This window comes from Pezoporus flaviventris, unplaced genomic scaffold (assembly GCF_033815535.1).
Source record: "Pezoporus flaviventris isolate CSIRO_AGI_PZ_B2104156 unplaced genomic scaffold, CSIRO_AGI_Pfla_v1 ptg000096l, whole genome shotgun sequence".
Taxonomy (NCBI): Eukaryota; Metazoa; Chordata; class Aves; order Psittaciformes; family Psittacidae; genus Pezoporus; species Pezoporus flaviventris.
Genome location: NW_026892644.1, coordinates 882294 through 904249, shown reverse-complemented (window position 1 = coordinate 904249; position 21956 = coordinate 882294). Strand labels below are relative to the sequence as shown.

General features: G+C 45.6%; 2 protein-coding genes across 13 annotated transcripts in view; one reads left to right on the top strand and one right to left on the bottom strand.

The window, feature by feature from the left end:
* DUSP16 (dual specificity phosphatase 16) overlaps positions 1-3103 on the top strand; it is a 65161-nt gene extending 62058 nt beyond the window's left edge. For all 11 annotated transcript variants that reach the window (XM_061476390.1, XM_061476387.1, XM_061476386.1 and 8 more), the window contains one exon: positions 1263-3103. In XM_061476390.1, coding sequence (XP_061332374.1) covers positions 1263-2430 — 1168 coding nt within the window. In that variant the 3' untranslated portion in view covers positions 2431-3103. The remainder of the gene's footprint in view (positions 1-1262) is intronic.
* Positions 3104-7667: 4564 nt separating this feature from the next.
* Positions 7668-21956, bottom strand: part of BORCS5 (BLOC-1 related complex subunit 5) — a 67203-nt gene continuing 52914 nt past the window's right edge. The window contains exons 4-5 of one of the 2 annotated variants that reach the window (XR_009747401.1): positions 13861-14042; positions 11674-11811 (exon numbers count right to left, since the gene is read on the bottom strand). Coding sequence is in view for 1 of the 2 variants with exons in the window: in XM_061476392.1 (XP_061332376.1) it covers positions 11581-11811 (231 nt within the window). In the remaining variant the exon portion in view is untranslated. Of the gene's footprint in view, positions 11812-13860; positions 14043-21956 lie in introns of both variants that reach the window. The other variant, XM_061476392.1, reaches the window with a different exon arrangement.

Genomic DNA, 21956 nt, shown 5'->3' with positions numbered 1-21956 from the left:
ATGTCAGCTCGACTCTCCCTGCTCATGTTTGCTGTGTGGCAACTTGGGAAACAAATAAACCCAAGTTTTGTTTGATAGTTTTCATGTGCTTACCTGCAGCTTTGCTAGTGTATGCACACATACACAAGTACACCTCTGAATTTTTCACATGCCATTTTTAACGGCTGCACATTCACCTTCTGTGCACATCCCCAGAGAGGCTTTGTTTTTAATATATTTAATTTTACCAGTGATGAATTATATGTGTGTAATGCTAGATTTAACTCCTCAAGGTTGCTTCCCCTGTTAATCCCGAGAGGAGGAAGGAGTTTGGCAGCTTTCTGTTTTGCAGCCTGTAAAAGTACTTACTTAGCTGTACTGCAAATCAGACAGGTAGGAAGTATGCTTTCGTATTTAACTTTGAATGTATGACATGACTTCTAATACTTAAGTCTTTCATACACTTAGAGTTCTGGTTCAGGAAAACATTGTAAGTATGCATTGCACCCTCTCCATATTCAACTGAGTATGTAAGTGCATGCTTAGGTATGCGAGTCAGGATGCTTCCTACAGGGCTCAAAACTAGATGAACTTTGCCAGTGATTTGGCAGTAATGTTGCCCTTCCCTGCTGAACACCTACATGTTTTTGTTTTGATGCTGTACTTGGTTCTTTCTGGTTTTCTGTTTTTGATTATCATATCAGTGGTCAATACCAGCGTGTGGTAGAAACTGGTGGCATTTGCTGTATGAGGTCAGCACATATCAGAGCTCTTTGTCAGGCAAGACAAAGAGAAGCAGGGTAGGAAGCACTCAGTGCAGTTAACAACAGCATGAGAGAGGTGAAAGGAACATGAGATTTCATACCTGTGAATGGTGGGGATGGTGATCTGCTTTTTGTAGTGCAGGAGAGGCCAAGGGCCCTTGGCTTGAGCTCTAAAGCTGTTAATGCAGAACTGGAGGAGCTTTTAACTTCGGTCAGAAACTGAGGGAGCAGAGATCCCACTGGTGAAGCAAAATAAGGAAAATGATTCACTTAAACCTTGCTGTGGCCATCATAAGTAATGTATAGAGACAACTGAGAGCATTCAGCATTATCTTATTTAAAAGCTGCCTTTTTTAAACTCCATTATCAGGTTACTTCTGCTTGATTGAACCTCAGTCCAGGCACCCCCATCAGTTAAGAAGAGGTTATTAACATTCACAGCAATTGCTGTAGGATTGTCTCAGGTCTGAACAGCAGCTCCTTAAGTTAATTCTCAGTTTGTTTGTCCCCTCTTTCCAGGTTTGTGAAAGAAAAAAGGCCAACCATTTCTCCCAACTTCAACTTCCTGGGCCAGCTTTTGGACTTTGAGAAGAAGATCAAGAACCAGAGCAGTCAGCCTGGCCATATCAGTAAGAGGAAACTTCTGCACCTGGAAAAGAGCAGCGAGCATGTGCTGGTCCCAGAAGGGGGGCAGAGCAGCCTCTCCACCGCCAGCCAGCTCTGCATTACCGCTACCTCTGAGATCGTGGAACAGAAGCCCATGGACTGCAGCAACCACTTGTCCCCTCTGGAAGACAGCCCGCTGGTCCAGGGCATAAACGGACTGCACGTCTCCCTGGATAAGGTGGAAGATAACAACCGGCTGAAGCGCTCCTTTTCCTTGGATATCAAATCTGTATCCTACTCGGCAAGTAGCAGCTGTGTGACTGCATCGGTTCAGGGCTTTGCCTCCTCTGAAGACACGCTGGAATACTACAAACACACGACTGCGTTAGAGGGCGGCAGCAAGTTGTGTCAGTTCTCCCCTGTCCAGGAGGTCTCGGAGCAGAGCCCAGAAACCAGCCCTGATAAAGAGGAAGCAAACCCTCCCAAGAAACCCCAGGCCCCCTGGCAGCTGGACAGCCAGAGCAAGCGGCAGCACCTGGGGAGAGCCAGTGGCACTGGCACCACCCAGCGCTCGCTCCTGTACCCCCTCCACCGGAGCGGCAGCGTGGAAGACAACTACCGAACGAACTTCTTGTTTGGTCTCTCCACCAGCCAGCAGCATTTGGCAAAGTCTGCTGTGGGGCTGGGCCTCAAAGGCTGGCACTCGGACATACTGGCTCCTCAGACATCGGCTACGTCCCTTACCAACAGCTGGTATTTTGCAGCGGAGTCCTCACATTTCTACTCTGCCTCTGCCATCTATGGGAACAGCGCTGCTTACTCTACCTACAGCTGCAGTCAGCTGCCCACGGGCTGTGACCAAGCCTGTGCTGTGCGCAGGAGGGCAAAGCAGGGTGATCGCGGTGACTCCAGGCGGAGCTGGCACGAGGAAAGCTCTTTTGAGAAGCAGTTTAAGCGCAGAAGCTGCCAGATGGAGTTTGGGGAGAGCATCATGTCAGACAACAGATCCAGAGAAGAACTGGGCAAAGTAGGCAGTCAGTCGAGCTTTTCGGGCAGCATGGAGATCATTGAAGTGTCTTGAGGGCAGCAGGCTCATGTGACTGTGTTGGAGTTGCTTCCCCCTCCAGGCTGCTCCCCCAGCGTTTGAGTGGTCCCTGTAAATCTGAAAAGAACAAACCGTGCAGAAAGCAGGTGGGGAGGGAAGAAACGCAAGTGAATGCTCCAGCGTGAACACAGGGACTAGATGAGTACAGCAAAGAATTGACAAGTTTGCCCAAGGAGACCAAGAGTACCGCTGGGTTTTCCTCCTCCTCCTTCCTGGAGAAGGGCAGAACATTTCAAAGACCTGTCCCTGACAGAGAAAGCAATGATATGCAATGGATTGCACAGCCTTTCAGTGGCCTTTAAAAAGGAAGCTCTCAGTATCAAACCCTTTCTCTGGTTCCACTGAAACATGCTCCTCCCCATCAAAGCTAGTTTTGTTCTCCCCTCCTCACGCCCCATATCCTCAACCAGTGCACCTTAGCCCTGACACTGAGCCAACCTCTGGAGGGAGACCTTTTTCCTGTAAGAAAGGAGGATGGGAGCGATTCCAAAGGACGTAGGGACTGGTTACAGCACGGCTCGTCTGGACACACGGTTCGGACCATTGTAAATACTGGTGTAACTATTGTTCTAATGGATAGGCTTTAGGTGATTTGCTAGAGAGCTGCTTCAGAGATAAACAAACCCAGTACCTCAAACATTCATATAAACTAGGGCTTTATGGCTGCCAGATGCTGGTGGTCAGTTCATAAGCAATGTGAACAAGTACTGACTGGCCACATTTGATTTTCTTTTCTATTTTGTCTCCAAAAGCTGTCTACGCACAAGTGTTTCAGTTGGTTCACCACAATTCCTAAAATTAGTGATTGAACCATCCTTGCCTATGACTGTTTCCCCCAGTCTTTTGAAACATAAAACAGTATTTGTATTTTTGATATTAAGCTGGCTTCTGGGAGAGGGGCAGCTGCTTTGGCTTTCCAGCTGTAATGGAGTGGTTAATGCTTAGGGTTATGCAGGAGAGAAGTAGCTGGTACAATATTGCAACATCCTTTTCTTGCCCGCTGACAATTCCATAGATGGCTTTTAAAGGCTTTTTTCCTGTTTTTTTGGGTTTTTTTTGAAAGCTGAAATTGCATTGAGGTGGGCTTTTGTCCTTAGTCGAGCAGTACCATTGAGAAACTGCTCTTCATACATGGTCCCAGTTACGCATGGGTTGGGGGCAACGCAGGTGGTTGGTTTTTCCCATCCTAATGTGGATGAGGACTTGGAGATAGAAGCTTCTCTTCAGTTGTGCTGACTTCATCTGAGAAACCTGGCTGCCTGTCCAAGGGAAACAGAAGGGGACTTCCAGCATCCCATCTGTCAGTGTGGGGTGAAGGAGAGGTGGTTTGGGAAGAGACAGCTTCAGACTGCTTACCTCCCACACTAGCAGCTGCAAGGAACTCAGTCCTGGCTCTTGTCCTCCATCCCAGTGCAGGGTCTTGGTTTCCCACTGCACTGATGCTGGCTGGTATCATGCCCTCACCTCCCAAGGAAATACATGGTTCATGCAAGATGAGGCACAGTCCTTCTTGTGTTGCTTCTGACAGCAAACCAGCTGCCTCCCTCCTGCTCACCCCTCATGCAGTGCCATGGCTCAAGCTGATGTACAGCCAGCAATGGGTGATACCAGAAGCACAGCGTAACGCTTCATCCTTCCTGCTCTGATGGGAGCTGCACGAGTTATCTCACCCCTCAGAACATGTGATTCAGGGGGAATGATATTGTTTTGTCCCATTTCAGTGCAGGCAGCTGAAAATTGTCATTCACATGTAATAAATACTTACCCCTGGCCAACAGCTTTAGAAAGAAATTCTCAGCAGCAAACTGAAGCCCTAATTCAAGTCAGCAGCTTGGGTTATGTTTGGTTTTTTTACTGTAAGTTTAGCTAGTTTGTGACTCAAATCTCAGGTTTTACTCTATTGAAAAGTGCAGAAGATTTTGTCATTGTTTTGTTTTGTGGCTAGGATGTGACTTTAATTTCCTACAGCGGACTGTTGAAAATAGCACTGAAAACTACAGCCTTAATTAACTCGATCCTAAAAAGTGCAAAAGGCACAGAGAGGCAGCACCAGGAGTAACTGAACCCAGTGGCTGTGTTCATGCCGGGTGTACAAGATGCTGGAAGAAGAGGTAGTCCAGACAAGGTATAGGCTGACACCACACTGGAAAGCATGTCAGGTTGTGGTTATTCATTAAACGTACTGACACTTGTCTCTGTTTATGTATCAAGTGAAAGCAATTACATTACAACCATTTGCAGCATATACACACACTCCAGTGTGTGTATACGTACATATGTAAACAGTTTAGCAGTGCTCCTCTCAGCCAGATTTCAGTGAAAGCCTGTGTCTGATTTAACTGATTTAAATCAGTTAATGGGGGGCTAACACAAATCAATCCCTAGAGGCAGAACCTTCCTGTCCTTTGTGCTCCTTTTGCACATGCGTGTTCTCCCCGCTTCTCTCTGTACAGATACGTATGGTTGGGTTTTTTTGGTTAATCACCTCCTGAGGAACCAAGATCTGGTCGTGTGGCTCCTCGTGATTTCCAATAGGCTACAGTCATCGAATGAATCAAAGCTGTAGGCTCAGTATTGCTAGGGGAGAGGGTCCTGTAGGAGGAAGCCTTAACCCCATGTCCTGCCCAGGGTAGTGCCCTGTCTCCTGTCTGAACTCGTGTCCTGTACCTGAACAATGCTGGAAATGGTTTGTAGAAGTTTGGAAGGCGAAGTGGAGGATGTAAGGGAGAAATGTGTACATGTTCAGTATGAATATAATGTTCTTCGGTGTATGGCAGGCTGTTTAAATGGTTCAGAGCAATGTGAGTTTCTCATCTTGTTGTGTCATGAGCATTACCTGTATGTTATGATGAAATAAAATCAGAAATGGTACCTGTTTATACAGAATGGCTGAGGAAGGAGCCTGTGTGCCTCTGGCTGTGGAGCGTGCGTTACCTGCCTGCAGTACAACCTGCTCCCTGGCACCCAGGTCGAGCAGGGGGCTTTGACCTTACTGTACGTACTCTCTGTGGCTATGAGCCTGTTAATGAATGACACAGGTTGGGTGGCTTTGGACCACTTGTCGCAAGCAGTAGTGATTTTACAGCACAAGAACAGTGTAGGCCTTTTACCTGTTCCTGCTTACTCCACCTCTTCTGCTCACTCAAACAATAGTACTTGTCTGCATTAACACCCTACAGTGCCTCATACTGCTGTGAGTGAACTGTTCCCAATGCAGCAGGGCTAGTCTTTCTGAAGTATTTCAAATTGATTAAGTTACCTAGAGTGGATCCCGTGTTTTTTTCTTGCCTTCCATACTTCTTACTTGAAGAAAAAATTACTTCCTTGTTTAAAGACTTGTTTTGACTGATTCTGCCAGTCCTGAAGCATTCAGAGCGACTTCTGGTTGCTGGGGGAGGCGTATGCCCCTTATTGCATGTGCAATACTAGACCTTAAGTGGCAGCCTGTTAGTCTACAAAACAGGCTGACTTGACAGTCTTCTAAGATTTACCTCCTCAAGCTTCCCTCACGCTATTCCAAAGTCAGCTTTGATCCCAAGTAGGTCAGACTAGCTGTGTTTGTTCCCTCAAGTTCTGTCTTCTAAGGCATGCACTTCAGCTTTCATCACTCCTTCTTTTGCCTGCTTTGCATGACTTGCTCTGCTCTTGTTCCCTCCATCCCTCTGCCCTTGCCTCTGCCAGCAGACAGCTCTCTGAAGAGACAGTCTAACTCCATCTCCAGTCAAAACCTGAGAGGCAACTGGAATGCGTCTCATAGATGTCATCAGTATCTCATTTCCATTTCACTGACTGGCATTACTGGGAAGAGGCCTCTGAGGTCACTGCGCTCTTGATGTAACCATCCACAGTTACATTCCTAGAGGGAAATGGACTGAAAACAGGTCAAGCCTCCCCCAGCATGGATCACGGCACCCTACTTTTGAGGGGCTAAGAGATGCAAGAGTAGGACTGCAGTAATTCCATGAACTGCTGTTTGTACTAACTCTGTGTTCATTAGCCAGCTGCTTTGTATGCTTTGGCTGACAGCAGAAGTTATAAATTGATTTCTACCAGAACATGGTGGTGGCAAAGGCCAGAGCCATGGCTGGCGCTTCTCCTGGGGAAGGCAGTGGGCTCCTAATAAGGCTGTTACTGCCACTTTTCAAATCTGAAATTACTGAGATCCAGCCAAACTCACCTACATTGTAACCCCGCCTGAACTCCTAGCTACCCTGCACTTGTTAAAAGTTTCCGAGATAAAAGTAGAGCTTTTCTAGCACGTTCAGACATTACAGCATTATAGTACAGTATCACTACTACAGTATACACAGAAGACCACAGCTGGAAATTCAGGTAGAATAACAGCGTTCATAATGCATCATCAGAGCTGTTCTCCCTTCCGTGCCACCTTGCTGGGCATCAGGCTGTCCCGTGCAGGCTCACATTATGAAGAAGGTAGAACCTCACAGTAGCTGTTGAAAGCAAACCAAAAGCCCCCTGAGAAGTACCACAGACCAGCTGAAAAGAGGCTGAAAGTGCAAACTGACCCATTCAGTGATGGGTGAACAATCGGTAGGAGATGAGGAGCTGGCAGGGCAGAGGCCTGCTCAGGGACACCCAGCTCCATGTCCTTCTGCAAAAAATGCTGATGGCAAGCATCTGTGAGGACATGGTCTCTTTCTGACAGGAATATAAGCGGGAGGGGGTAAGAAATGAGGAATACTTTGCTTTGAGGAATACATTTAGCCTTCCTACTGAATGTTAGGAAAGCTGCTGGGTGCAGGCAAGGTCCAAGTGCCCTAACAACATAGGCAGGGAGTACCTCACACCACAAGTGCTTTGCACAGGAAAGCTGCAATCTTACCAAGTGTCTGAATCCATCAGTCCCAGATCCTCTTCTTTACTTCCACGAGGCTACCAGAACAGAAAAGGTAGGCAGGCAGCTGAACTACTGTCCCACTGCTGGTGAGGTACAAGCAACGCTGCACACATCATTTATTTAAACTGGACATCAGTGCCAAGCAGAATTCCAACAGCACCAAAATAAATCCCAACATTTACTTTCATTCTGGGACACAGGTTTCCTTACAGCCGCAGGGCAGCCGGAACCAGACTTGTGTGCAAAGCACTGAAGCTGTGACCTACCGCGCTGAACAGTGTGTAGAGCCCATAGACATCACAGCAAGAAGTGGGCTGTAAATGAACAACTGAGGCAACTGGAGAAACAGCACAAAAAAAGAGCAATCCCAAACGTTTTAATGCTGGAGCTGGAGAACATGCAGCACGTAGGAAGCTGGAAGCAGAGCAAGTCTGCACACAGGATAGCCACCCATCAACCAAGGACTGCTCAGCCAGAAGGCTGGAGATCGAAATATATCCTGGCAGCTTGGGAATGGGAGACATATCACCATAGTACCTCAGGAAACCAGTGGCACACAGTCTGAGAGAGGAGTGGCTCATGCAGTGACTGGGCCTGTGAAAATATGTCTTTCTACTCTTTCTGTGTAAAAGCTTAGAGGAGGTGAAAATACACTTTAACTATTTAAATATATTTAAATATATTTAATTTTAAATACATATATTAAAAAAAACCCACAACATTATTTTCTGTCCCCTTCAGCAGATCTTCACAGAAATTGCCCTGCAGGTAGTTGGCACGTTAGCACCCTGTCAATGCATTAAATTACAAAAACAATGGAACAAAAACAACAAACCTGCGCCTGTAGCACACTCACCAGTGTAGGACACAAGCAGCACCAGTGGCAGCACAAAGCAGGGGTCACAACAGCAGAGTCAGGGGAGGAATCAAAGCAGATCAGGCCAGCAGGGAACAACAGACCCAGAGACTCGCCCTGTTCTCCAGCTTCTCAGAAGGTTGCATACCAAGAAGCTTAGCCCGTACCTGTACCACACACCACCTCCAAAAGTAGAACCGGGCAGAGAATGTTTGTTTTCAGTGGAGCACACCAGATTATTCTGTTTATAGCACTAACTTCATGGGAGAAATAACAGCTAGTACATTGAGAGATAACCTGAGGCCTTCTCCAAGAGCATTTGGCTTAGAAAAGGAAATTCATAAGCAGAAAGGTAATTCCAGTCACAGCTCAAATCTGCTAAACAGCAAAAAAGGGAGCAAAGCAACAACTTCACCTTGAGCATTGCCTGCCTCTGAGATGAATCTGAAAGCAGCGTGCAGAGCAAAGCAAACAAGGAGCAGCCAAGCAACAAACAGCAGCTCAAAAGGACATGGCAGGAAATGTCTTCCCCTCAGTGAGAGGGCCAAAGACTTACAGTTAATGAAGCCACAGACAATGTTTTAAATAAATCTGTAAACCATGTTTTGAGAACAATTAGAGGGTGCACGCTCTCTTACAGTACCCAATACAAGAGACTATCACCTGTGGAATGAAGGTGATGACCTCTGTGCTTTGGAAGAGATTGGCCTTCACATTTCAGCTCTAGTTAATTTCTTTCTAGTTAATCTATCATGTTGTTCACAACCTACCCTTGCTGTGCAGAAAGCTTTAGCTGGGCGGCCAAGTAGCATAGCCACAAGCTTGCAGGCCAGTGTTCATAGGAAGAAGTGCTTTCTCCCATTATCAGCCCACTGCCTGGGTGTTCTATAGCAAATGAGGAAGGAGCTGACTTGCTGCCTTCGTGCCTGCAGTCTTCAGACAGGAATACAATTCACTTGCCCTCATTAGCACCACAGTGCTTTGATCTGATACTTAATAGCATGAGGCCAAATGTGTAGAAGCTTTACAGGAGAGAGCACTGCAGCCTAACCCCTGCCTGGAGATCCAATATCGGGATCTTCCCACCAGTATAGGCTTCTAGCACACCAGGGTGTGGGATATCCATGATCCCGTCTGGCAGACGGGTGAATGTCGTGCATTCTAAACTTCCAGACGGCATCATCTGGATGAGGAGGACAAAACCGCCTGCAGCTGCTATTTAAAGCTGCTGAATATTCTGGTGTGTCTGATGGCGGGAGGCAGAGGCTGCTCCATGATGGACAATGAGGACCTGTATGGGCATGGCCACGACGAGCAGGTTTTCTTGGGTTGTTAAGTCTCACGTGAGCCTTTAACAAATCGAGTGTGAAATACTGCAGGACGCCTGAGCAAGGATCCCACGTTCTATCCTGTACAACATACAGCATATGTCTATGTATACACGCCTGTGTAACAACTCCAGGGTGGAGGCAGCAGACAAGAAGGCCCACTCTGCTGCCTTTACTAGAAAATCTCCAGCCAAGTTCCTTACTCTCTCTGACACAGTCAGTCACTCTTCCCAGGGCATCATTCCAGAGGGATTCATTTCTACAAGACTCTGCTTTCAGACAGTGCGCAGCATGTCCTGAGGTTCAATTACTGCTATGGTTCAGATATGTACCTCAGTTGCCTGCAATCTGTATCCCAGAAAACCACTCCAGGCTACATGGACTTTGGGAATGCAACTAAAGAACAGCCTGTTGCTTCCTGCCACCAGGTAATAATTAATACCATCAAAAACTTACTATGCTCTTACTCCAAATTGCCTAGAGACAATCTTTTGCTGCTAAGTACTCTTAAGTACTAAGAGGTACTGAAGCAAGTTGCCTTTGGCAATCACCTGGTCTTGTGTTGTCCTAGAAGATGGACTGTCACTGACTCCCAAATAGGGCTGCCCTCACCACTGGAACTGTGCTCCTGACATACGCCCAAACCATACATGGGGTTCTTGGGCATGCTTTTGCCTCTCACCAGCAACAGCATTCCAGGACTAACACTAACACACACAAACCTATCCCTGACCCAGCAAACCAAGTGGTCCACCCTTCTGGTTACATGCTCTTTCTGCTGCAGACAAGAGCTGCCACGCAATGGTGAAACAGGCTGATAAACCCCAGTTCTAGAGCTGCAAGTATTTTTACAGCAGTATTTTACAGCAAGTATTTTTACCCTCCAAAGCTCAGAGAGGTGCTGCAAATCACCTGCAGCCAGTACACCAGTGGCAAGCTTGGCAACCATCCTGTCTCCTACAGGCCAGCCCAGCACCCAGGGGGCATGGACACTCTGCCTGCCTTCCTTCAGGGCCCTCATCCTGGGAGAAGGGAAGAACGCCCTGTTGCCTTTGGAGCAGTTTGCTGAGCGCAGTCCCAAAGAGCAAGGTGGTTTCAGTCATTAAACACCACGCCTGGGCAAGCTCTCAGTGCAACAGCAGCTAAGCCAAAGCAAGGGCCAAAAGGCCTTCTTTTGTGTCTCCTCCTTCCAACTCCATACACTTGAAGGTAAACAACTGCATCCCTCTGGTAGAAAAGACAGCACCAAGACAACTCTCGTGTCCCAATAAAGAGAGACACCTCGTGTCTAACTTTGGATGCAAAATGTGCTCATCTGGTGAGTGCCAGTGCCTGTCAGAACCACTGTGCAAGGTGAAGAACACAAAATGCCAGCAGCTGGGGCACAGGGACATTACTAGGGCAAGGGGGAGAGGAAAACTAAAGCTTGCTTAACATTAACAGACATACATATCTGTAACAGTTGTTCCTTTACAGCCTCATAAATTAATGAGTCCAAAAAAACAGGAGCCTTGAGGAGGACATGCCAAACCCCTGCTGTGCAAGCCATGTTAATTATGATAATAGGCATATTTTAATAAGCCAGTCCCTAGCTCCTGTACTTTCACCTATAACACACACACACACATTTCCTAGGCCAGGGGATACCAAAAATACCTGCCAGCCATCTAATGGTCTAAACCCCAGTGGACAAAACCCATGTCAGAGTGTTTGTCACACCCCGTGTCCCTTTGAATTTTCCTAGTAAAAAAAAAAATCAGGTGAAAGAAAACTCCTCATCTGTAAACCCCTATCTCGTCACAGCAGTGGAACCGGGTGGCAGCAGTGGAGGAGACAGGAGGGCGAGAGGAGAGAGATGAAGGGATGGTAAATCATCTCCTCCAGACGACAGGGCCGGGGGGGCTCCTGCATTCCTGGCTGTGCAGTTCTGGCAGCTGGCGCTGCTCTTCCTCCAATGCCCTGGCAGAGAGTCCGGCAGCAGTGCCGTGAGCCCCAAACATCTGCCATCCAGCCCGCTGAAGTGTGTCTGTGCTGAACACTGGAGCCTGGAAGGTGAGGAGGACAACGGGAGCCTGACGGATCAGCTAAGACTTCAGCTCCCGCTCCAGTTTCATGCTGAAGGGCTCCAGCCTCTCACTCTCCGGTAGCATGCTGTTCAGCCGCTCCATCAGCGGGATCGTCTGGTCGATGCCCATCTGTATACGGCGGAGGATGGCAGACATTTCATTGACCTTCTGGATCTGCTCTGCATACTTGGCATACTTCTTCTGGCGCTCCTGCATGAGGCCATAAAGGGTTTCCACGGAGCAGTCCATCTGTTTAAAAACAATAAGTAGAGCGAGGCGCATTAGGCCAACTGTTAGCACAGGCCCTTCTGAAAAGCATCTTCCCTAAGAGCATCTGAGAAGCACCTTAAATACCCTACTGGAGATACCAGCCAGGTAGAAAGGAGTTCCTGTGTAGCTACATAACGAGTTTGTCATGAAATGGGATAATTCACAGCTGTATACTAGGGAAGGTAAATGACCACCTGAGTTCTACATCCAAACACTGAGAAAATTCTGTATTCACAGGGCTGAAAGCCAACAGGCACTGGCAGGGATATCCCAAATAAACCATCTGCATGTTCTCCAAGTTATCCAAACCCAGGGAGCTCATAGCCTCTGCCTACACCCGTAGTATATTTTCAGTGGAGACTGTTCATTTGCAAGTGTTAAGCTCTACCATACTTGCCAGACCTAATTTCTTCAGCTTAGCAAGGTTGCTCTGCAACTGAGCCACAGCTGTTATTACCATTATCACCTGGAAAACTCCTGCCTTGAGAGAGAACCACAATGGATTACTAGCATCCCTAATTTCCCCGAATCCTAAAAATAGAAGTGTTATGAGTGGCCCCAGGAGAGACATAAAGTGAATCAGCCATGCAATTAAACACAGTAAGTACCCAAACATGGCTGGAGCATGGTGACAATGACAGGAACTGCAGTGCTATTCCTGCCACTGAGTGACGAAGGCAGCCTTTATAATTCACAGCCCAACTTTCTCTTCAGACAGATCTGCAAACTTCAGGCAGGATAGCACTGTATGCACACGAGCCAGGTCAGACTGTTTCAGCTGTGTTACACTCTGTAAGACATGCTATGTCTTACAGAGTGCTTGGTAACAGGACTGCTCCAAGCCCTCAAGTGCACACCCGAAGCTTGGGTGCTCTGGATCACTGTAGCTGTGCTCAATGAGTGCAGTTACTTCAGTATGCTGGCTGTTCAAATTGAACAATGAGCATGCATCCTGCAAACATACTCTGTCCCCATGGAAAGCAGTACCCTCACCTGGGACTTGGTGCTTGCCCATAGTGGCTGCCGAGATAACGGCAGGAGTGGACACACACTGAGCAGTTGCCTCCCTCTTACCACTGTTTTTCTGAACCTCTGCCATCCAATTACCTCCAGAGGAAGGAGGTCATGGCTTGTGATGAAGCAGCCTCAGGGAATCAGTGCTGAGAACTCCTGGTCTACCAGGAAGCCCAGGCCAAATAACATCCCTCACTGGCAGTCAAACCATTTGGTGGAGGACAGCAACTGTACCTGTCATCAGGGACAACACCACTTTATCAGTGCAGTGCTAAAAACCAAGCCGTGCTGACCAGATCTGACTTACTTTGTACTTAATCAGCAAGCGTAATCCTGACCCAGTGTGCAGTGGTGACAAGCTGCAGAGGAGAGCCTGCAGCAAGGGAAGGATTGGGTGGAAAAGATGCAAAGCTGGAAGGGGCATCCTCCACTGAGCAGGGAAGTCCCACCAAACCGAGCACTGCCATCCCACTGGCAGCAGCAGGGTATAGCACTGGGGCAAAAGCTGAGGGAGTTGTGTTTGCTCCCTTTCAAGCCCTGGGGAAGAGTTCAAGTAAAAATAGTCAGGCAAGAAAGTATTTTATTGAGAAACCTAAGTTACAAACAGCATTGAAAACAAACACACAAGTTTCCGCTCAACTGTCATGGGGATTTAGAAGGCATTTTTTTCCGCCTATCACCTCCATCAGAGCTGGATACAGCACTAATCAACCTCCTATTTCGTCTGTACTTTCTAGTGCTCTCAGGCAGATTTCTTCCTCTTTGCCTCTGTGCTTTCCTGTGAATTCCTCCCTCCACGCTTTCATGCACGGGACAAAATAAAAACCAGCCGAGCAGGAAACTCCAAATAGAGTAGAAACAATTTAAGCCTACACAGGGGTTTCTATTAAAACCCCAGCTTAATAATTTAGTAGCTTGGTGCTAGCTCTGTAAATTGGAGTGTGTAAAAGCAGACCACCACCAGGTCTGTATGGGATGGAAGTAAATTCAACCCAGTGCCTAAAAACATCCCACCTAATGAGAGACAGTGGTGTGGAGTGGCAGCCAGTAGGAAACCTGCCAAAAGCCAGCATGCCTCATTAAACTGAGCAGCATGGCACCCAAGCAGAAACCTCCTCTGGTGCTGAAGTTCTCCTCCACAGGCAGGTTCTCCACGTGGCCTCAGCACAATAGGCAAAGCTCACACCCACCAAGCTCTGCAACAAAAAGATACAAAGGCCCCCTTTTCTCTCTATTCCAATAAATTCCATCTGTTGACTCTTTGGCTCCATATGTAAATACCAGTAACATCCACTTACTGAAGTGGAAGCTGAAGCTGACCTGCAAAAGGAGGAAGAAAGGCAGAGTGGCCTTCCAAGTTCTCAGCTACTTCTGGACACATTCACAATGGTTGTAAAAAAAGCTGCCTCACAAAAAAGAGAAAGGGTGGAAGTGAGTGCTTCCTATGGTTTCCCTACACCTAGTGTTCAAGTTTGCCAGCTGTGGGAGGCCACAGCAGCTGCACAGCCAGAGCCATGACAGAGGACTGAAACTGAGTAACTGTGAGGAAAAGTCAACTTTTACTCAGTCTGAACCTGGTGTTTTTAACTAACAAATTAAAAAAACCCTCTGCATGTTAACGCCTGTATAGAAATGCCAATGCCTCTTTGCAGCTTTCCCTGGAGCTGGCCTAAATACACACTTACATCCTTCCTGCCCCCTCCCCTCCAAGCAATCTCCAGTGCCAGACCTTGTGCTTTTACCTCTCCTGGCATGCAGACTCATTCCTCTGGCACTCAGACAAGGCCTTCAGTTGCAGGCCTCAGAGAGCCAGTGCTATTTGTCCACCACAGAGACTAAAACTGTCCTTTAGGAATCACTGTTCTGCAGTGAACAGGGAACACACATAAGAATCCGCTTAATTCCCATCTATTTAATTCCAAGCAGTAGCAGTAAAAAGCACCCAGAGAAAGGGAGCTTAGGCAGAGTCTGCACCCTTGCCTACAGCCAAGGAAGTCCATGCTTTTCAAGGCACCCTTGAGAGTCAGATGAGTGAATTTGCCTTCTCTGAGCAGCTTGTGTCAACTCCTCCCTGATGTGAGGCCCTGCCATGTTCTCTTCTGGAAAACACTCGGGTCTCAGCCTTCTTGCCCACCCCTGCCTGAGAAGCTCTCTGGGAAGCCCTATACCCATCTTTCAGTGCCCTGTACCCATCTGCAAGTGGGTACAAGCCACTGTTTCTGTTCTGCTTGCCTCCAGCTTCTCTATAGAGGCAAGCTACTGTTTCTGTTCTGCTTGCCTCCAGCTTGCTACTATGCCAGGCCACCACAGCTGCAGACAACTCCCCCATCAGCAGGTCACCACCCTGCACCCATAAACTGTGACAGATGAGGAGCTGTGCTGTCACCAGGCCCTCAATGACTTCACCACTGAGGCTTCACCATCACCAATTTCTTCTTCAAGCATCACCACTGAGAAATCTATCATTGTCCCCAACTTACAGAGGAGTTCAGAGAGTTGAAAGACATGACCTGAAATCTGTTAAGAACAGAAGCAGAGGGCAGAGCCCAGGAAGTAAAGTCAGGGTCGTAATTCTCATCAAAGCAAGAGGTTCTGCCCAGCCTGATCTTGGAGAAAAAAGACATGTTCTCAGTGATGGGGTGAGACCTCCCATTGCACATTTTCTTTCTTTCCAAAAACAGATCCTCCTTTTTCAGCAGCAAACCCAAGGCTGGACATGCCCAGAGCAGATGACAAGATATTTTTCCCTTCTGACATCAAAAAGGATGGAAGAGTTTTTTCAGTTTTACTTCTAGTATAGTATCATAAAAACAGACAGGCTGAAACTCACCTTCCAGCCTGACACACTTTTTTTGTACAGCCAGTGACATTCAGTATTTGGGTCTGTTCCTGTTTCAAAGCTCCTCCATAGATCAGTAGCAGCAGGACACTAATTTATGCTTCAGCTTCATGTTTTAAACATTAAACGACATCTACTGGTCTTTCCTTTCTTCAAATGAAAACAGATTCACAATTACTTCCTACAATAGGGCAAGATGGCTATTCCCCCACTTGAATGGGCCCCAGCACAGCCTCTCCTGCTACACCATTCCATGGTCAACCAGTAAGGACTTGCAGACTCTCCCCTGCATTACACACGCCCATTTGATGAAACACAAAAACAACTGAGGGTACTTTGAGACATCTTGCACACCACAAATTCTTGCATTCATTTTTGAATTCTTCTTGGCCCACACTGCCAAGCAGAATAAAGACATTAATTTAGTCACAAAAAGACTGAGGTCAGCACCGGACACTGCCCAGTTCCTTTCTAGAGACCACACTGAAAACAAACCAGTCAGTGCCCTGTATATACCTCTTACCTGGTGTGGTTTTATAGCACCTCCGTCATGGGCATGCTCTCAGCATGCCCAGTGTCCTAAGCTCTCAGAAACAGAGGTAACATCTCATTAGTTCAATGACTGAGACTGAAAACTGCAGCTAGACATATCTTCCTTGGTTGCAGAACATACAAATGCAATCAGAAGTTCATTAAACTTGGAATCAAATTGCTAGAGAGGCACTGCTGACATTCGTAACAAAACAAATACGTAACAAAACATAAGAGGAAGCTCTGTCATTCCCAGCTTCTCTACTCTCTCCTTAAAATGCCAACAGGCAAGATGATGTTTTGTTTCCCCCCAACTCAGCAACAGCCTTCAAGAGCTCAGCTAGACATCCATTTGTGCTGTGTCCCTCTGCTGTCAACTCCCATCCCCTATGGCTGCCACTCAAAAAACCACAGCAATTAAGGCACAAACCTTACTCCAGAAAGTTCACTTGCTAGAACAGCACCCCGAGCACAAGCAGCCTTTCCCTTCATGTTGTCAGGTGCCTGGCTGGGGTTAAATGGACTCCTTCCTGCAGCTGCACAAAAAAACCACATCAGAAAGTGACAGGCAGGAACATGACTGCATGGAATATTAGTCACAATGTGCTTCTGTGAAAATACTTCTCAATCAATGCACTTAAAACTGAAGACAGCTCCTCTTTCTGTACTGCTTCAAAACAAATGTGCTCAGTGAATGTTTGTTGGTTTTTTTTCTCACTCTTCCCCTCTCTCTTTGATAGCATCACGCAAAGCCAGCACAATAGGTCGTGATGACTTCCTGATGATGGGAACATCCTCTGTTTCTCCAACTCATCCCACACACTGGTAAGTGATAAACTCACTGGGTAGTATCTTTGCCAATGTAGAAAACAGAGATGCCCAGCCAAGGATCCCATGTCCTCTGAAGCATCGGTCACGAGTACAGCTCTCATGAGCACCCTTACTCTGCTCAACTGCCAGGTAAACAGTTAGTTTTGCTTATCACATCCAAGACTGAACCCTTTTGCTCCCTCTGTAATTTGTCATTGCTGTAAACAAGTGACAAGGATTATTCTGTCTAAGCACCGCATAGATCACAGTCATGTTAAGAGAATGAGGAGTAACCATTTTAACCAGCTCTAACATTGAGATTTAGTAACATTAATAGGTACATCAGAGCCCCTACTTTAAAAGTTCTACAGCTAAATCCATACCTGGTCCCTTAGAGCTATAGCAGATACATGCTAGCACAAGACAGGCTGCTGCAACTGTAACACCAAGATTCAACTATTTTGGGAGGCCCTGGGTTGCACAAAAGAAAAATCAGAATTCAGAAGAATTAGAAGGTTCATTCTTGAAATTAGCTCTTCCACCTTGATGTAAATCTTTTCCTGCATATTGTGTTATTGGACAGGATATGTTTGTCACTACCGCACAGTCTGACCTCCACAGCCCACGTCTCACTCACAGCTCCGACTCAAGCCTTCCCTGCTTGAGAGCTACCAGCATCCTTCTGCCAACTGGCAGTCCCCCAAGCTTAAGTTATGACTGCTATCACTAACTGTTGCTAAAAAAAGTCCTAAAGCTATGATTAAAACAACACCTACCTCTCACCCAGCACTAATGAACTAGTAAACTTCCAAGTGTTTGAAAAGGCAGGGCCTTACTTCACAGAGGTGGTCGAAAATGGACAGAAAAGCCCGACAACCAGCAGCCATCTGGAATCTGGTGCCATAGATACTGTAGTCAGCTCTCCAGCTTGGATACATCTCGTATCACCAGTCCTGTTCTACTGGACTTTCTTTACTTAATTTCCCTCAACACCACAGCTACTTATCATCTTTCCCTCTCAAAACAGCTAAACCACAACATAAGCAAGTGAAACTCAGGGCACAGTTTCACATTACACAAAACCCAACCCAACCCAACCTCAGGCTGCAAAGCAGCAGTCCCACCCTCCTCCTTCAAATTAGCTTCACAGTCACAGACTCAGTTCTGCACGTAAGCTGGCGGGGGACTCCAAAACAAGTTCAGTCTTCCCAGGCTCTCCTTCAGTGGCTTGGACTGTCCCATCAGCTTGCTTTACTGACCTGTCAGCCTAACAGCCACAGAAGTGGCAGGACCACCGCATGAAGAGAAGCACCATCTCTCTCACTGCACATGTTCTTAGACCCTAACCTGTGTCCCTCTGCTGTGGCTGCGTCAGACTTTAAAATGCACAACAGAATTCTTAGGGGGCAAACAATTACCTGATTTTATCACTAAGTTTTCTAAGCTGTCACCAAGAAAAGGTTATAGTAATTTCTAGCCTATTGACTTTAACTAGTAAGAACACTTTTTAGAGTTTTCCATTGCTGCTTTCATGGAACAACCTATATACCTCTAAAAAGTCATCCCTAAACCCTAATAATCATGACTAAAAAATATAATGTTACATCCAAAGCATCAGAAATGCTTCCATACCCCTCCTAAATGGCAAAGCAAGTTTAAGAAAAACTTTATCACAAGAAAGCACACGGACAGTACGTAAGATTAACGAACCTACGTGTGTGATGTCGTCACAAAACCTCTTTCACGGAGTCGAGCTCCACAGAAATTGGTAAGAAACTCCTACTCTGTATTCAATTAGCTGTTCCTGGAAAAAGAAAAATCTGTATCTGTTACAGTGATCTGCTACCTAAATGATAACTTGCACAACTCTTTATTTCAGGCTACCTAATAATTCCACTATGAAACATGGCCTCCACTTTCCTCATTCCCTGATCTTACACTGCTGTTGTATTACTCATCCAGAAGACTCCTATATCCAGCTAGAGCTTGCACATTATAGGACAACAGCACTCATAAATGTTATTTACCCTTAGGCTTTTATTTATCATAAATTTGAGTTCCATACTTTCAACATGTCAGAATGACTAGTTTTAAGCAAGTTGGTTTTCCATCAAAAATAAGCTTTGATTTGAAAAAGACACGACTACTATCAATAGTGAGGTGTTTCTCAAAAAACACTTCTCATTTCAAAGTGAAAAGCCCTATCTAGCCAGCATCATTACACTTGTAAGCTGTCTGATCCAGTGATACTATTCTTAGCTTTACACTTTGGACCTAATAGCTGTAGGTCTTCTTTTCCAGATGTCCTACAGAAGGTCTTTCCAAATTTTTCAAAGGGAGTTAATGCTACCTTTGCCATATTTAGTCAGGGTTAGACATACTGGAAAAAAGTGTTTTCTAGAAGAAAAAAAAACTACTTAAGATAAACCTCTTAAATCTGCCTCAAAGAATGCAAAGGAGCCAAGTTTCAACCATCTTCTAGTTTGTTAAGTGGTAAAAAGATTACCTAGGATTCCCTCTTTTTTGTTGTCTGGCTGGGGAATTGCAGACAAAGATGGGTTCAAGCACCCTGCCACGCTTACATAGCCAGTCCAACACATATGGTCACATCAGACCTGCTTCCCATGTGCTGTACAGATGTCCTGTATACACGCAAGAAGGCTGAAGCATGAGATGCACAGGGGCACAAGCCCAGCAGTCAGGAATCGAGGACTTCTGGACATCCGACAGCGCAGGTGAAGCTTTTGCTCTTTCCTTGACAGCCACATTTCTCATATGAAAGTCCACATCAACTTCTCGCCAGCAAAACTCAAAGGTATGTCAGCTCTAACAATGTTAGCCACTGATAATCTGAAAAATTCCTGAAAGATCTTTTTAAAGCTCTACATCAGCTCTTTCATTTTCAAACAGAACATGAAATAAGCCAAGTACATCCCAGTGATGATGAGAAGGGGAAGATTCATTCACAAAAGAGCTGCTTTTAAGACTCCGCCATACTTCCATAGTGCTAAAGCTCAAATGTCGCAGCAGTTGTCTGGAGGTCACAATACCCCATTGTAAGTTTCTGGCTTCAGGAAAGCCTCAAGGAAATCTTGAGCACTGTAGATCATTTCCACAGCAAGCTCTTCTGAGGCTATAGACTATTGTTCAAAATATGATAACAAGAGTTACATACCACCACCAATGATCAACAATTCAGATGAAAGTTCAATGAGTGGGCACTGGTAACTCTATTTCGCTCTGATAATTACCTTTTATTGTATTGAGCCGCAGTGGTCTCACATTTCACAAAGGGGTCAGTCTTTCTTCTTATTTATGTCTACAAATGGATCTCTAGAACAAACTGATCAAAAGCAAGAAGGCATTCAAAAATTTACAGTATGACCTGGAAAGAGAACTTACAATTGAAAAGCAAGTAGTTCATTTTCAGTTCCTATGTAGCCTAGTTCAGGCACAAGGCAAGAATTAATGCTATGGACTGGATTAAGCAAAAGGAAAGGCTATGATCTAAGAATCCTTTCTAACCTTAAAAACTCTTATAAACTCCTTGCCATATACTGCTGTTACGTTGATTTGTTTTACAAGAACTACCTAAGCACCTTCTTCAGCTTAAATTCATCTATGCGAGATTTTACCTTTTAGATAATTCAATTACTCTTCAAATACATCACTTTCTGTTCTGGTAAAAGAAAAATTAAAAAAAAAACCTAAATCTTATTTCTTGTTTACTACACCACAGTTCAGCACAGTTCATACACCTGATTACAGGGTATTCTACTATACTATAGTTCAGCATTTTATCCAGGTCTTCCAGAGATAAATGATACATCCAGTCAGGAACAATGCCCACACAAATTAATTACTAGTAAATGATGTGTTTCATACTTCTAGAGCAAGTGTTGAAATACTGGCTAATAATGTTCTCATATAGAAACATTCATGCCCCAATGGCACAGAAGCATTAAGGAAACCCTACCCTCCACAAAAAGCAAGATGAACAGATTACTTGCACTAAGGCTTTGTAATACTTTCAACATGAAGTCATTTCTGCAGACCACATCTGATTGTTATCAGAATGCTAATTATAGGGCTGCTAACACAAGGTCAACTGCGCTCCCCCAGCCTACCACCTAGCATCTTTAAGCCATCAGTGCAACTCCAAATATTTGCAAATAATACTGACTAACCAATCTAAAATGAACATCAAATTGAACAGCTTTTAGCTAACATTCCTCATACTCCCCCAACCCCTCAGATCTCACTTAGGGTTGACACCTTGAAAACTTCAATTCTACAGTGAAACAGGAGGTAATTGTTAAGAATGGAAGTCTGTAAAGTGACTTTTCCTATATCTAAACAATCCAGGCAGGATAAGACAATTTTCAATCTACATTAACCCCAGACTTACTGAGAAAGAAAAATCACACCATTTTCAGTCTTCTTTTGATTAAGCCAAACAAGAAAAGCTTCTCCAGTTTCTTCCCCAAGATTCTCCAATCCCCAGGCATCCTTATAGTCCTTCTGTTGTACTATGAACTCACCTTCCTTGAACATAACGGGAACTGCACACAGCGTGTCAGATGAAAACAACTCTCATCCTTGGGCAATACAATCAATACAGTTCTATTTCTTGTGGCAGTACCTTGTGTGATATGAAGAGAGCAAGCGTCAGCTTGGGGTGTATTTCAGATCTTTTTCATGCCCAAATTCAGTATCAAGTCTGCTAACTCTGGAATGGTCCTCCATAATTCTTACTCCTATTTGAAGGTAGGATGTTGGGATGGGGGGTGGTTATTTGGATGTTGCTTGGATTTTTTTCCTGGGATAACAAGGCTAGAATAAGAAACAACTTTCCTAGTTTAAACAAGCTGTGAGAAAAAAAATGGATTCTATTCCTTCTGGTGCCTGATAACCATAAACTCTATGCACT